Raw genomic sequence first — 14,269 nt, 5'->3', positions numbered from 1 at the left:
ACTTTACGTACCTTTAATCTTTTACAAAAAAAGATAATGCCAAATCTATTTGAACTGAAGTTGTTTACATGATGAAAATGTAACGCTTTAGCGTTCATGAGTAGGAAAACAACAGATGACCCATCGATGTCTTCACATACATACTCGATTTGCTTGGTTAGATATTCGGAGCTCAAATCCTACATCAACTTTGAACATACCTTTAAGTTAAATTGAACTTCAACTTTTGTTCATCTGCACACTTCTGCGCAATCAACTTCCTTCCATCAGGTCTTCCTGGACCTATTTTGACAGACAAAAACAAAAGAGGACAAAGTTGCCGGATAAATATCAAGCACTAAAGTAACCAAAACAGCCAGTTGATGTTTTTACATAAGAGTATATATCAGAGTTATTAACTATAAATCAATCCAAAAAAGGAATCAATCAATGTTATTTGTCACATGAAATCGTAGGGTACAATCTTAGGCAGTGTCCTCATTTAGGATCCTAGTGGCCTGAGGGTAGAAGCTCCTCCTGAGCCTCTCAGTGGCCTGGTGGATCCGGTACCTTCTACCCTAGCAGAGAGTGCTCAGGATATTACCTAGGGATGTCCCTGATATATGTTCAATTTGTTTACAACACTTGTACATACAGTACGTATGTAGATATACAGTCTGTAATCATAATCCATCGCTGTAATGGCAGTTACTTGAAAATGGAAAAAATACTGATCTATGAAAGGCATTTAATAGCAGATAAAAGGATCAGTAAACTGATACTCACAGAAGCTACAGGACTGGTGTGGTTCCTCTGCAGACGCATATTGCGTGGGTCCTTGTAGAGGAACAGATGTAAAAAACACAAACAAAATACACAATAAGTAAGAAAGGGTTTCAAGAATTAGGACTCCCTTGTAATGTTTAGGTCAGACCAGTTCACCCTGTCAGGTTATGGCTGTATGAATGACGGCACAGTTATTGTTGCTCGGTGTGCATGAAACACTCAGACTTAACGCGTTTGGAGCTGAAATTTAAACTTTTGTATATTGACACTACTATTGTAGATAGTGTTACGCGAATTTTGTAGGAATTTTAACAAATAGTGAAAGAAAGAAAAAGCTAAATATCTTTGTGTGAGGCCAAAATGGGATAGTGGTTATACATAGTAGTGTCCTCATCTGTCAAAATGCATGGGCCCTCGTAGTGTACATTTGCATTTTATACTGAAGGACACAATCAGACACTAACAAAATGCACTGGTACCACATACCAACACAAATTGCAGATCAGTTCAACACACTCCGGTGCATGGCTACACATCTAAAGCTGTTACAAACTACATCTATTGGTGATATTTCTTTCCAAACACATTCTATTTTGACTCCAATATAATGATTTTGTTCGAAATCGCGCCTTTCCTTCCTTTCTAACTAAAACACTGAGGCATTATACTCATTTCCCGACCCAGCCAACTGTTAAATGCTGATCACTCGCCACATCCTCTCCCTCTCCTCATTTCATTAACCAGTTCATTTCCCTGAGCGTTTGCCGTGACAGATGAGTTCACCGGGGCCAATCTCGCAGGAGCAACTCATTAACCTTTGACATGGACTCCAGCCAGCTGAAGAGCTGCGCTTGCTTTAAAATCTGCAGTCCTGTTGAATAGAGACATCATTAACAGTGTGCTATTATTCTGAAGTTTAAGTCCATGTTTAATATGTGTGCATATAGAAAAGATTACTAAAGAGTGTATAAGAGGGACAGTAGGCCTAACTTTCACCTTTCATTACACAGTAAACACTGCCGGTGCAGAAGTGCTTACTGAATCCTGCTACAACAGGTGGCCTAACGCATGCCTTGTGCAACATATTACAGTTTATGATTAAACCCATGCTGACATATGTGGCAGAGTAGCCTATCAGCAGTGAGGATTTCTGCTCAGGCTTCTGCAGGGGCAGCTAAGCAGGACCTACGGCTCATGTCAGCTTAGATTCATTCCAGTCGCTCTGTGCAACCAACTGGAGCTGGAGCTGGAGCTGAACCTCTTCTGTGCACGAAGACACTCTGCAAAGATGGTGAGTACACAACCTCTCAACAGTGTGTCCGGTCTGCCACACAGGGCTGCTTTCCACCTCACACACACACACACACACACACACACACACACACACACACACACACACACACACACACACACACACACACCTGTTGCCGTTTAGTCACTCTCAAAGTCGAAAACTCCCCTAGATCATGTTTTATGGCAGACTGACAAATACAGATAGATTAATTTGGTTAAAAGTTTCATATGTGCACGTATAATTCTGCAAGGATTAGACTGACAAAGGCACATTATTCTCCGGTCTTCATGCATTAAGCCGCTGCATGTGATAGACGAGGTTAAAGCCAGTGGGTATGTAGCTGTATGTCTGTGTGCTGTCCATTCTGTCGGCTGATGGAGCACATTAGAGTGTTGCTATGATACCTGTTGATGTCATTGCTCTGTTTCAGGCCGTGATCATGACATCTGTTTGCTCTGGTTTATGAGCATGATGGCTCATCCGGGGACAAAGCCTTCAAAAGTCATCTCTTGATTGTGCAACAAAAGCAGACATATCTATTTTGGGAATGTTGGGAAATGTTGACATTGGCAATGCAGTTTAGATTTGGAGTCGGGGTTGTGAAGGCTAAATGAAACGAGCATAATTCACTTTTAAATCCATGCGACTGTGCATCACGTGTCAAGATCAGGAACTTGAGTTGCCAAAAGGGAGCCCCACCCCTCCCACCCATATACTGTCTATGCTCCCACCCCCACCACCACCACCACCACCACCACATACCTTTGAACCAGCTAGTTTTTTAAACCAGGAATGCAGCCTCTCATTGTTTCCAGATGGGATCCTGTTCAACCAATCACATTTTGTGTTTGTGAAACTGCCCCTCTCAGATCTGTTTTACCTCTGCTCTCTTTCCCATCAGGCTGGTAAAATTCAGAGTCTGACTGAGGAGGAGAGGGCCCACCTACTCCCCCTGCTACGCAACGCTCAGTGGGTGGAAGTTGTGGGACGGGACGCTATTTACAAAGAGTTTATTTTCAAAGACTTCAATCAGGTTTCTAATATATCATCGCTTACTGCAAAACTCACAAATCCACATAACAAGCAACTGCTGTACATTATGTATATGATTTTATTGTCCTTCCAGGCTTTTGGTTTCATGTCCAGAGTGGCTTTACAAGCAGAGAAGATGGACCATCATCCGGAGTGGTTCAACGTCTATAACAAGGTATAAAAGACTAATTATGACTCATGCAAATGACATTACAACCCTTAGGGTGGTTGCAGTTTTTGATAATCGGTGAATACATCACAGCTGGACTTGGTCCTGAGTGGCTTGCTTTATTAAAGAAGAAGCCAATATTGTGACCATGTACTAAAGCTTCAAATTCAAAACTAATGCAATCTACATTTATCTGCAAAAGGATTAAACATATTGGCAGAGATGCTCCCTTTTCAAAGCACTGTCCTAATAACTGAAGTTGGCAGATTCAACGCCACTCCCTGCTGTCACAAAACGTCCAAGCTCACACAGGTGTATTAGTTCTAAGCTATAATGAGACATCGCCTCGGGAAAGGGTGTGTTTCTGAAACGTACTGTTCCTTGCAAATAAAGATGTCTGTCTTTCAGCTAAAGCAGGCAAAGGCCCAAACTTGACTGTTTTGGTTCACTTTTACGGCTCTTATCACAATCGCTTCCAGGCAGCAGTTGTTTTGGGTCGTTGGTGGTGAGAGGCTTGGTCCAATGGAAGATTAACAACATAATACATAATTACTGTGCAATACCTGTATACTGTGCAATATCATTACTCTCATTGTCCAATATCTATTACTCACTGAATATGATAACCACTATTGGGCAATGTGCAAATAATGTGCAATAACCCACACTTCATATCACACTGTATATAAAACCATACTTATTTTTCATATGTATAGTGTCTCAACTGTGCACCTTTTTCAGTGCTTAACTTTCAACTTTTTAGGGCCCTCACACCAGCTGGCATCAACTGCTTTTATCAATTAAAATGTTGCAGATGGAGGCAGGGACAGATATTTGCCTTTTTAATCTTTTTTGGCTTGACTGTATGTCACTTGGAAGGCAAGAGTGGATATGATGCCTTAATGATGTTGGCTGATTTGAGACTTGAGTCTTTCTGATGTGCATTAAAGAACCATCCTTTGGCCGAAGCAAACACACTTAAGGGAAATAATGTTCTAGTCATATGATTAGTGTAATAATCAACGTTCCCTTCTCTGCTCCATTTTCCTTTGGTCCCCAGGTCCAGATCACTCTCAGCACACATGACTGCGGGGGGCTGTCCCAGCGAGACATCACTTTGGCCACGTTCATTGACCAGGCATCACTGATGTGAGCAACACACATTGTCAGTCATTTCAACAGTGAAAACTTAATTGCTTCGTATATTCATTCCACTGAGGAATCGGAAGATGTGACCTGCAAATCCAAAGAATATCAACCAGCTACTTCCAATGAATTGTGAATAATGTAGCTGTATGTATTAGACTGCAAAGGGTCCAATTTGTTTAAAAAAATATGTTGTTGGTTTTGCACTTGGTGAATAATTATTAGCCAAAGGTTAATGGTAAAATGTTTACACATTAAAGTCTTAAGAATCAAGTTATTTCTCAGCAACTATTCCATAGAACATTTACAGTGGTACGTGTTCCTCTGTCACATAACTAGTCTTTTGTGCCATTGTTTTTGTGCTTTACTGTTCATAAACGTTATTTTCTGTCAAACTGTTCATGTCATAACTGAAAGAAATGACCAGAAAATTATCTTCTCAGCAGACTGAATGCATTTTATTGAGAACACTGTAGACAATCTGCTCAACTAAGAGGGATTGTGTTAACTGGGAGTGGGTTAACCGTGTTTGCTAAACAAGGATGTATGCTGACATGAACACAAATCTTTAAACCTGTGTACATTCAGAACCTCATGAGGACATAGTGTACAGGGGTGGACACAAGTCAGTAAGACCTTACAATATAATGCAATCCAGTACCCCGGTTTGTCTTACTTTGTCCACCTTGTGTATGTTTGAAAGACCAGTGGACCTCAATGAAGTTATGAAGCCAAATCCCTGAGGATGTTAGAGAGAAAATCTGCAATGACGTGAGTTCAAACCTCTGAAAGCACAGAGGTGAACGCTCATTATTGCTACATTGTCACCAATCTGCAACGTAATAAACCCGTTCCAGTTTGTAGTCCCTTTCAATTAATGCTTAAAGAGGAATTTGCATTAAAAGGTTTTTATTCAAAAGCGATTAGTTGACAATTCAATCGTCATCATTTCTGAGAATATTTCTCCAAAGCAAACAGGATGAGTCATTATTGGAAAAGTCTTTTTTGCATGGGCCTGGGTTTCCACAGTCACTGGGCACAGTATTTGAGGATGGATGGACACATGGTATGAGCTTCAAATCATTAGTGGGGATTTTACAGTATATCCTCGGTCCATCTTCAGTCTTTTAACCAGGTACTGAATAAAAGATGGAAAAATCTCCGCACATGTAGGAACCTAAATACATTCATGTCTAATCTCTTTAAAACTGCTCAGTTTGTAAAAACAAACACTCACAAAGAAGACTCACAAATTAAGTGATTAATAAACACCCAGTGGTCACACAAATGGTTAAATTAAACTAACAAAACCGATATGCTGCATTCAATACTATGCTTCTGACTTATCTCTTAAACATTTATAGTAGAGCATTTCCCCTTCGTTTCACTTCATAATAGGAAAATGGATATATTGCACAAACATGGAAATAATTTCCTGGAAAGACAATTTTAACAAGCAATATTGGGGAAAGCACATGAAAGACAACAAGACAATGGGCCTCATTAACCAATATCTTCCTAAGTTTTTTTTTCTTAAATTTGTTCTTAAGAACATTTGGTGAATGAGGCCCAATGTCATTTTGGTGTTACGGAATACATGGTTGTCAACCTGTTAGTAAATGCGTACATATCCTGCTGAATGGATATCCACATTCAGTCAGGGCAGAGCGGGTTTCTCCCAAAATAAAACGTCTGTGGATCTAAAACCTCTATCACAGTGGATCAGTTTCCATTCAGCATTAGTATATCTGAGAATACTTTATTACAGTTTATCAAATGCCCTAACATTGTGAAGTTTATGATGTTTGAAATGGTTGAAATGGAAATGTTGCCCTGTCAGAATGTTTCAGTGGATGAATAAATTACTTTTGCATCAAGTAGAAACTGAGGTAGATTGAATTAGGAGACAAATGTTAAAACAAAGTGGTACACCGGTGACTCCAAGCAGACTACAGAGGAATTATTGAGTTTCTGTTTCTTGATAATATACAGTAGACCAGGGCTGGAAACAGCCTTCAGTCCAGTCTGTTAAAAGATGTTACATGGCATTGCTTTACAAGCCAGCTACTGAGTGGAAGTTCTTTTCCAACTCTGAAAACAATGAAGAAAAAAAACAAATAACCAAAGTGGCTAATAAGCTTTGGATTCCATTAGCCACTTTCAAAATATTCATGGCCTGGTTACAACTTCTCCCTTATTTAAATTTAAAAGACTATTTTATTTAATGTTGACATTAAAAGCTCCCACTATGCAAATCCTTCTCCCTCGGTCTACAAATCCAACCACTTTGAACCACAAATGCAGACTTCAAAACAAAATGGATGTCATCATACTAAGTGCTAACAAACAAGGACATGCACGGTCATGCTTAGAGACAAACTTCAACCGTAACATCAGAATTCTTGTTTCAAGGGACTTACAGATTAACCTGATATGGTTATTGTCAGGGCATTGCAGTGCTTTTACATTAAAATGCTGTCTTCCAGAGAACTACTACATGATGATGATGAAAACTTTCACCTGCCACAAGCCTCCACATGTAGAGCCAGTCTAAAGCAGTACATCAGGTTTCATGCTAGAGGGCAGCAGCAAAGCGTTTTTTAACAAGCTTTCAGTGGTATGCGTTTTTGCTGAGTCGTCATCACAGATAGTAAAGCAGTGACGCAACAAGCTGAAATGTTCCGGCAGTAAAAAAAAAAATAATAATAATAAAATTATTTGAATGGTTTTTCTAGATTATCAGTAGAGATTATGACAGACATTTAACAAAAGCTAAAATTGAAATGAACTTTTTAGACAAAACACACACAGACACACACACACAAACACACAGACAGACACACAAACACTTTTGGAACCAGTCATTTCTTCTCTGTGCCACATAGACACAGTGTTTTCAGCGATTTCCCCCTGGGCTGATTAAAATGACGATGGCTTGTGCTTTCAAATATCTTTGCCGATGTTTCCGTATGGTGTAGGTATGCAAGATAAGGCAACCGTTGAGCAATTAGCTCAGGGCTCTGGGAGGAGGTTTCCCTGCGTGCGGTGGGTGGGGCCGGGCCAGGAGGGCCCAGTCCTGCTTCAGTGCGCTTTGCCGTTGCCGTTCATGTGACTGGTGTTTGACTTGGACACCTCGGTGCTGTAGAGACAGTCCAGGAAGCCTCGGGAGATCTCGGTCACCATAGATCTGTCTGGGATAGACTGGGCCATGCCATAGATCGCTCCCTGAAACAGCAACAAGACGCAAGTGAGTTTGGAAGCACACAGCCATTAAAGAAGAACACACCCTCCCTTTGACGCTAATAGATTATCACCAGTCTGTGGTGTTAAGAGCATTTCAGGAAAGATTTGATGATTTGCTTTTCTTATAAGTAGAAAAAAGTGTTGCACACTGTGTCTCCATGTGCATCTCTCTTTTATTCATTTGCACTTTCAAGACTACTTCCTGTGATCAGCACCTCACTACAACCCGTGGTATGCGTTACTTTTCTATATTACTTTTCTTATAAACCTACCTGCCTTGACTACATGCACTTCCTTTCGGGTTTTCCTACATCCCCCTGCAGATCTGTGTTTTACAACGCCCAGAGAAGAGATTTTATCTGCGCTGTATACATATGCTGTAGATGGAGAGTAAAAGTCTGACACTGCAGGCCCAAACCCATGTGATGACTCTTAGGCAAGTTCTGGAGTTATAAAGGAGCATCTCTTTTTAAATATTTTTTTATGATTTCCAAGCAGATTTATGGACGTTTATTTTTAACGGTTTTAAAGTAACTTAATTGCCACCGTGAGCTGTGTAACAACTACATCAGTTAGTGAACAAAAGTGTTATAAATAATGAATGAATGTAAACTAAACAATTAGTAAAATACAAAAAGAAATTGAAAACACACTCTAAATTTGTTTATATATATTTTTTATATTTGACTGTAAATCTCGTTATTTATCCAGTAGGGTTTTGCTCTATGTACGACCTTTTGTTTACATTTCTGTTATTAAACTGAAGATATGCTTTACTCACGAACCGGACAGGCACAGAGCAGGTTGGTGCCTGTTGGGTAGAGTTTCCACTCCATGTCAAACTGACACACAAAACGGCGCATGCACTTTGTTGTCACCTTGAATCGACGGCTCGTGCAGCAGAAAAACAAAATGCCACATGAACCAACAGCATGGTAAACAATAAGAGACTGGCAAACATATTTCATATGGTTTGTTAGGCCTCGATACAAATGGAATTTGTACTCTCTCTCACACTTGGCCTAATGATACATGCAAAGGTTGAATACACACTGCCACACGGACAGGATTCTCTCCTTTGGGTTCTCTGGTTTCCTCCTACAGTCCAGAGACATGTAGGTCATCTGAATTGGAAACCTGTACTGCACGTTGACTACCAGTGTGAATGTGTCTATTAGTGGATTTGTGATAGACTGGCAACATGTTACTGCAAAATGTAACCGGTAACATTGAGCGATGGGGGAACTTCAAAGCAAAATGGTGACACCAATACGGCGATTTACCATTATTGCTTTAGATAGACAACACATCTTATGATATAATCTATTGTAGCTGCAGTGAAGAGATCACAATGATGTGACATCACAGTCTTTTTACAGCATTTTGTTTTAAACAAAGCTGTGGACTTCTTAAAAGATCCTGAAGGGTGTTGTAGAGTTTAAGATCCTTTTAAGCGTGTGCTGGTTCTACTCATCTACAGAATTCTGTATTAATAAATGAACAGAGCACTTATTCTGTACACTGGTTTAGTGCTGCAGTGTCCTTGCTGTATAAATTATTGTTGTTTGAGGTAATGAATCTCACTCTACTTGATATAAAATGTCAACATAGTGGCCGGGTTGGCTCAGCGGGTAGAGCAGGCGCACATGTACTTCGAGCCTTACGCCTCGACGCAGAGGTCCAGGGTTCGAGTCCGACCTGTGACGATTTCCTGCATGTCTTCCCCCTCCCTCTCTCTCTCCCCCCTTTCTCACCTAGCTGTCCTATCGATTAAAAGGCGGAAAAAGCCCCCCAAAAAAATAATTTTAAAATGTCAACATAGTTGCTCTTTTAGAGACTACTTATTTATGAATGTACTTATTAAATGTTGTACTGTATATTAAGTGTATACATGCAGCATGAACGAGTGTGTAAGCAGAGCTAGCTCACCATTCCGGTGGTTTTCTCCTTGGGGTTCCTCATGATGATAGCAACCTGCTCTTTGACGTCACGGACAAAGTGATCAGCGACGCCCGACTGGGTGTGCAGAACTGTGCAACAAAGGTGGATGCTGTGAAAGAACATCATACAGTTGTTATACTCCTGATTAGTGAGGACAGTACTTTTATTATTATTATTATTATTATTATTATTATTATTATTATTATGTTTTTGTGTGTACCTGGATGGGTACTGCAGTGTGTTCAGATTCCAGCCCTTTGAAGTCAGCGCATTAGAAAGACGGAAAATATCGAAAACGTCTGAGCCTATTGCCACCACTGACACCTCTGGGTCCCCAAACACAAACACACCTTTAATCTTGCGGATTCTGTCAGTAAAAAAAATAAAAGAAAGGGTGAGGTGATCATTTGTATCAAAAGTTCAAGAGCTCTGGTGTCGGTTTTTAACACATCTTTAGACATTAAGTGTCTTACTCCGTTTTGATTTTGCGCGCTGTGCCGATTATCTTCTTGGTGGCATCTATGTATCCATTCTCTCCCATGTGCATCATGGTCGCCCAGCAGGCGGCGATGATTCCTCCAGGCCTGGAGCCGGCAACAGAGGGCGAGGCGTAGATCCCTCCCTGCCAGTCTGGAGCCACAAAGTACTGGTAGTGACGGTACTTTATATCACTGTAGAGGATCACTGAGGAACCTTTGGGGGCATAACCATACTGGAAAGGAAGGTAGTGACACACAATGCGGTATTAGCATACCTATAAAAGAATGGCCTGGGGACGGTTAAGATCGGTCTTTAAATTCCATGGCTATTGCTTTACACAGAGTACAATGTCTATTTCCTGGATTTGTTTGAAGTAAGCTTAAAAGAAGCGTTGATTTGAAGGGAATAAAACAACCACTCCTTACCTTGTGGGTGTCAGCAGAGATGCTGGTCACACCTTTTACCCTGAAGTCGAACGGGGCGAGTGGGTAACCAGCCTTGGCCATGAAGACAATAAGAAAACCTCCCAGACAAGCATCCACATGCAGCGGGACGTTGTAGCGTACAGCCAGCTGGAACACACCGAGGGAAAGTGACTTCCCCGTTTTCATTTTAAGAACCCTTTTTTTATTTTATATAAATGGTAACAATGTTTCACTTCTGACCTTGGCTACTTCCTCAATGGGATCCATGATTCCATGAGGAAACTGAGGCGCCGAGCACACAAGCATGGCAGTGTTCTTGCTGATGGCTCTCTTCATAGCCTTGAAAGAGAAGAACCAATATGGGAATAACTAATGTCTCAGAATCAGCACATCCTGTCTGGGCCTACTGTATTCTTACCTTAACGTCTACTTTCATTGTTTTCTTGTCAAGCGGAATGTGAACCAGCTTCATCCCAAAGTAATGCGCTGCTTTGTCAAAGGCTGCATGGACGCTCACAGGTGCAAGACTGCAGTAGAAAAACACAAAAATAAAAAGTTAGAATGTCTATGGAAAACACAGTCAAGAATAAGCCTTTAAATGTTTTGTATTCAATATTGTATTGACTTTCTCGATTGGCATGACCATGATTGTGTAAAGTACTAATAATAATGAATAATGTATACTTTATTAATCCCGCAAGGGGAAATTACAATGTTTTCACTCTGTTGTTATTACACACCGGCCTGAATTACACACACACACACACCTGCTCAGTACCTATACATGCACTAATGGAGAGACGAGCTGAGAGAGGAGCTGCCCATGGAAAGGCGCACCGTGCAGTTGGGGGTTTGGTGCCTTGCTCATGAGCACCTTGGCAGTGCCCAGGAGGTGAACTGGCACCTCTCCAGCTACCAGTCCACCACCATACTTTGGTCCGTATGTGGACTTGAACCAGCGACCCATATCACTGCCATATCATGTAGCGCCAAAAAAACCCATTTGAAAAACATAACGTCTCATTCCAGAAATCATGACCCAGTCATTCAGGATAATCCACAGTCCTGGTTGGGAGCAGTTTCATGTAGGAACTATTTTCTTTCTAACGAACTACACCCGCCAACCATATCCACCGTATCACTGCGCAGATGAAGTGTAATCACGGACCAGTTATGTTCCATTATATTGGAGAGAGGGCCGACATCTCTACAATCGATATCTCCAATGCTGGGCAACTCCCCAAAACAATCTAGATTGATGATTGACCAGATGGAATGTGGCTTGCAGAAATTAATAATTCAATACAACTAGAGAAAATTACATTTTAGTGGAGAAACATATATATTTCTATAATCTATATATTATAGATTATGTGAAAGACACTCCTCTGAACCTGAACGTGTAATTATTTTTTATCATGCTACAATATAAAAAGTCAAACTGCCCATGATTGAACCCAACCAAAACTGGGTAATAAAGCTCCTCTTACATTTCAGGGTATTTGACACCACGTTCATACGCCATGTCTCTGTACGCCTTGCAGGCCATCAGTATGCTCTCAGTTCCCCCCGAAGTAACCTGGACAAAAAGGCAAAGGTTGTGAAAATGCTTTGGATCCATCCATCCATCCATCCTCAGCCTAAACAACTTGTGAGCATATGCTTATGATAGCTTACTGTGCCACAGGAGTTCGGTCCACCGTGGAAAAGTGTGCAAGCCATTCTGACAACCTCTGCCTCCATCTTTCTTACGCCAGGAAAGATATCTGGGTGAAGTGGGTTGCTCCATGCAAAATCTCCATATACCTAGGGACAAAGAAAGAAAAAGAGTGACAAAAAAAGTTAAAGCTCCCATATTATTCTCATTTTCAGGTTCATTCTTGTATTTTGGGTTTCTACTAGAACAGGATTACATGCTTTAATGTAACAAACATTATTTTTCTCATACTGTCGGTCTTAATATACCTGTATTCAACCTTTATCTGAAATGCTCTGTTTTAGCGCCTGTCTCTTTAAGCCCTCCTCCCGAAAAAGTCCAGTCTGCTCTGATTGGTCAGTGTTTCCAGGTCTTCAGCATCTGTGCTACCTGATTCTCTGCACCGTATGCAGCTGCGTAATGAATGTAATGGCACAGTAGGGGCACTTTCTACCTATAGTATAGTTGTGACATAACAATCACACAGAAGTCCGGATGGCTCATTTAAAAAAGGGACAGGTTCTGAATACGAGGACATTTCTCTGTGGATTGAGCGTTTTGATATTTTCACAGTATTCATATAGCACCTCATCCTGCTTTATAATTTTAAAAAAAGACATGGAAATCTCACTTTTTACAATATAAAAAGGGTTAAAGCGCCCATATTATGCTCATTTTCAGGTTCATAACTGTATTTTAAGGTTGTATCAGAATAGGTTAACATGGTTTAATTTTCAAAAAACACCATATTTTTGTTGTACTGCACAGCTCTCTCTCACTGCTGCAGATCCTCTTTTCACCTGGTTTCTGTTTTAGCTACAGAGTGAGACCTCTTTTCATCTTTTTCTTCTTCTGTACTATCTTTGATTGCACTCGCACATGTTCAGTAGCTCAGATGTAGATCATGTCAGCTAGCTAACTCTAGAGACAGTAAAAGAAAGCCTGTTTCTCCAACGTTGGTCAGTTACAAGGCAGGATTAGCTGCGAGACTTCTAAATGAGGGCGCACATGTAAGTAGTTCTTTTGTAGATTATGGTGAACTTGTGTGTGTTGTAGCAGTGCTTTGCTATTGAGAACGACGTAGCATGCTAGCGTTAGCATGCTAACGCTACGAGCTAACGGTTGTGGTTAGCCAGCTCAAATCCCAGAAAAAGGGATTTTTTCAAAATATGGGCACTATAAGATAAACTCTGTGACACACAAAGCAGGGTTGCAGTAGTCTCTTTTAAAAGGAATGAAGAGGAGTTGTTCAAAAAAATAAAAGACACAAAACAATCTGTCGGTCCTGCTTACTGTAGCCAACACCAAAATGTATTCAAGTTCAACCTTGACTATTTGTGCTTGGAATGCAAAAGTCCAGAGATGCATGCAAAGATGCATACCTTCACCAAGAGATTTGTCAGTGATTCATCGCCCCAGTACACTGCACCCGAAACACATCCTTTCTCCCACTGCACCTCATCTGCAACGACACAACGGAATTTCTTTTCAATGTTAAATAATAAAAAAGGGCCACAAGTTTAGATATACTCTTCAGGAAGTCAGATATACATATAATGAAACTCAGGAATGAATGATGACTTACTCAAAGTCTCGTACTCTCTGATTTTTTCCAGCACTTGGCTCTGAGAGAGGCCTTTAGAGGGCAGCTGTTTAGTGTAGCTCATCCCCTCCTTCAGAGTACACAGACTAGCAGACATGTCATCCAAAGCCTTGTTGAGCTGCCTCTGGATCTGTCATAAAGAGAGGACAAAGTTACTTTATAGACATTGACTGTCACGGGATGCAGGAAGAAAACAACAGTAAAGCATGTCATTCCCTGAAATGAGTGATGGTGAAGCTGAATGTTACTGAAAGGGACAACATGTCCACTGTATTATCAACACCTTATATTTATCTTTGCTGAAGCCTGAAAGTGAGCTCTCCTTTGGAAACATAACGACCAAAAGTAACCGAATGTTATCACCAGTGCATGATGTTAAATGTGCCAAAGGTCTCCCCCCCCCCCCCCCTCCGCATGCTGTGCTCAGTCATCCAAGAATGACTCATAAGTGTCTCAGACGCCAGAGTCAGTGCAC

The 14,269-nt window shown here is 40.8% G+C and overlaps 2 protein-coding genes across 3 annotated transcripts in view; one reads left to right on the top strand and one right to left on the bottom strand.

The window, feature by feature from the left end:
* Positions 1 to 1,909: 1,909 nt before the first annotated feature.
* Positions 1,910 to 5,329, top strand: pcbd1 (pterin-4 alpha-carbinolamine dehydratase/dimerization cofactor of hepatocyte nuclear factor 1 alpha). The gene is made up of 4 exons (XM_028603045.1): positions 1,910 to 2,056; positions 2,961 to 3,092; positions 3,186 to 3,266; positions 4,321 to 5,329. Exons 1-4 carry the CDS (start codon positions 2,054 to 2,056, stop codon positions 4,411 to 4,413), a joined length of 309 nt encoding a protein of 102 aa, XP_028458846.1. The 5' UTR covers positions 1,910 to 2,053; the 3' UTR covers positions 4,414 to 5,329.
* Positions 5,296 to 14,269, bottom strand: part of sgpl1 (sphingosine-1-phosphate lyase 1) — a 16,198-nt gene continuing 7,224 nt past the window's right edge. For both annotated transcript variants that reach the window (XM_028603043.1, XM_028603044.1), the window contains exons 4-14: positions 13,777 to 13,924; positions 13,574 to 13,653; positions 12,173 to 12,301; positions 11,986 to 12,074; positions 10,914 to 11,022; positions 10,736 to 10,834; positions 10,496 to 10,642; positions 10,064 to 10,302; positions 9,811 to 9,957; positions 9,579 to 9,699; positions 5,296 to 7,631 (exon numbers count right to left, since the gene is read on the bottom strand). In XM_028603043.1, the coding sequence (XP_028458844.1) occupies positions 7,488 to 7,631; positions 9,579 to 9,699; positions 9,811 to 9,957; positions 10,064 to 10,302; positions 10,496 to 10,642; positions 10,736 to 10,834; positions 10,914 to 11,022; positions 11,986 to 12,074; positions 12,173 to 12,301; positions 13,574 to 13,653; positions 13,777 to 13,924 (1,452 nt within the window). In that variant the 3' untranslated portion in view covers positions 5,296 to 7,487. The remainder of the gene's footprint in view (positions 7,632 to 9,578; positions 9,700 to 9,810; positions 9,958 to 10,063; positions 10,303 to 10,495; positions 10,643 to 10,735; positions 10,835 to 10,913; positions 11,023 to 11,985; positions 12,075 to 12,172; positions 12,302 to 13,573; positions 13,654 to 13,776; positions 13,925 to 14,269) is intronic.

Source organism: Perca flavescens, chromosome 17 (assembly GCF_004354835.1).
Source record: "Perca flavescens isolate YP-PL-M2 chromosome 17, PFLA_1.0, whole genome shotgun sequence".
NCBI lineage: Eukaryota > Metazoa > Chordata > Actinopteri > Perciformes > Percidae > Perca > Perca flavescens.
The sequence above is the reverse complement of the archived record's forward strand: the minus strand, read 5'-3'. Positions and strand labels throughout refer to the sequence as shown.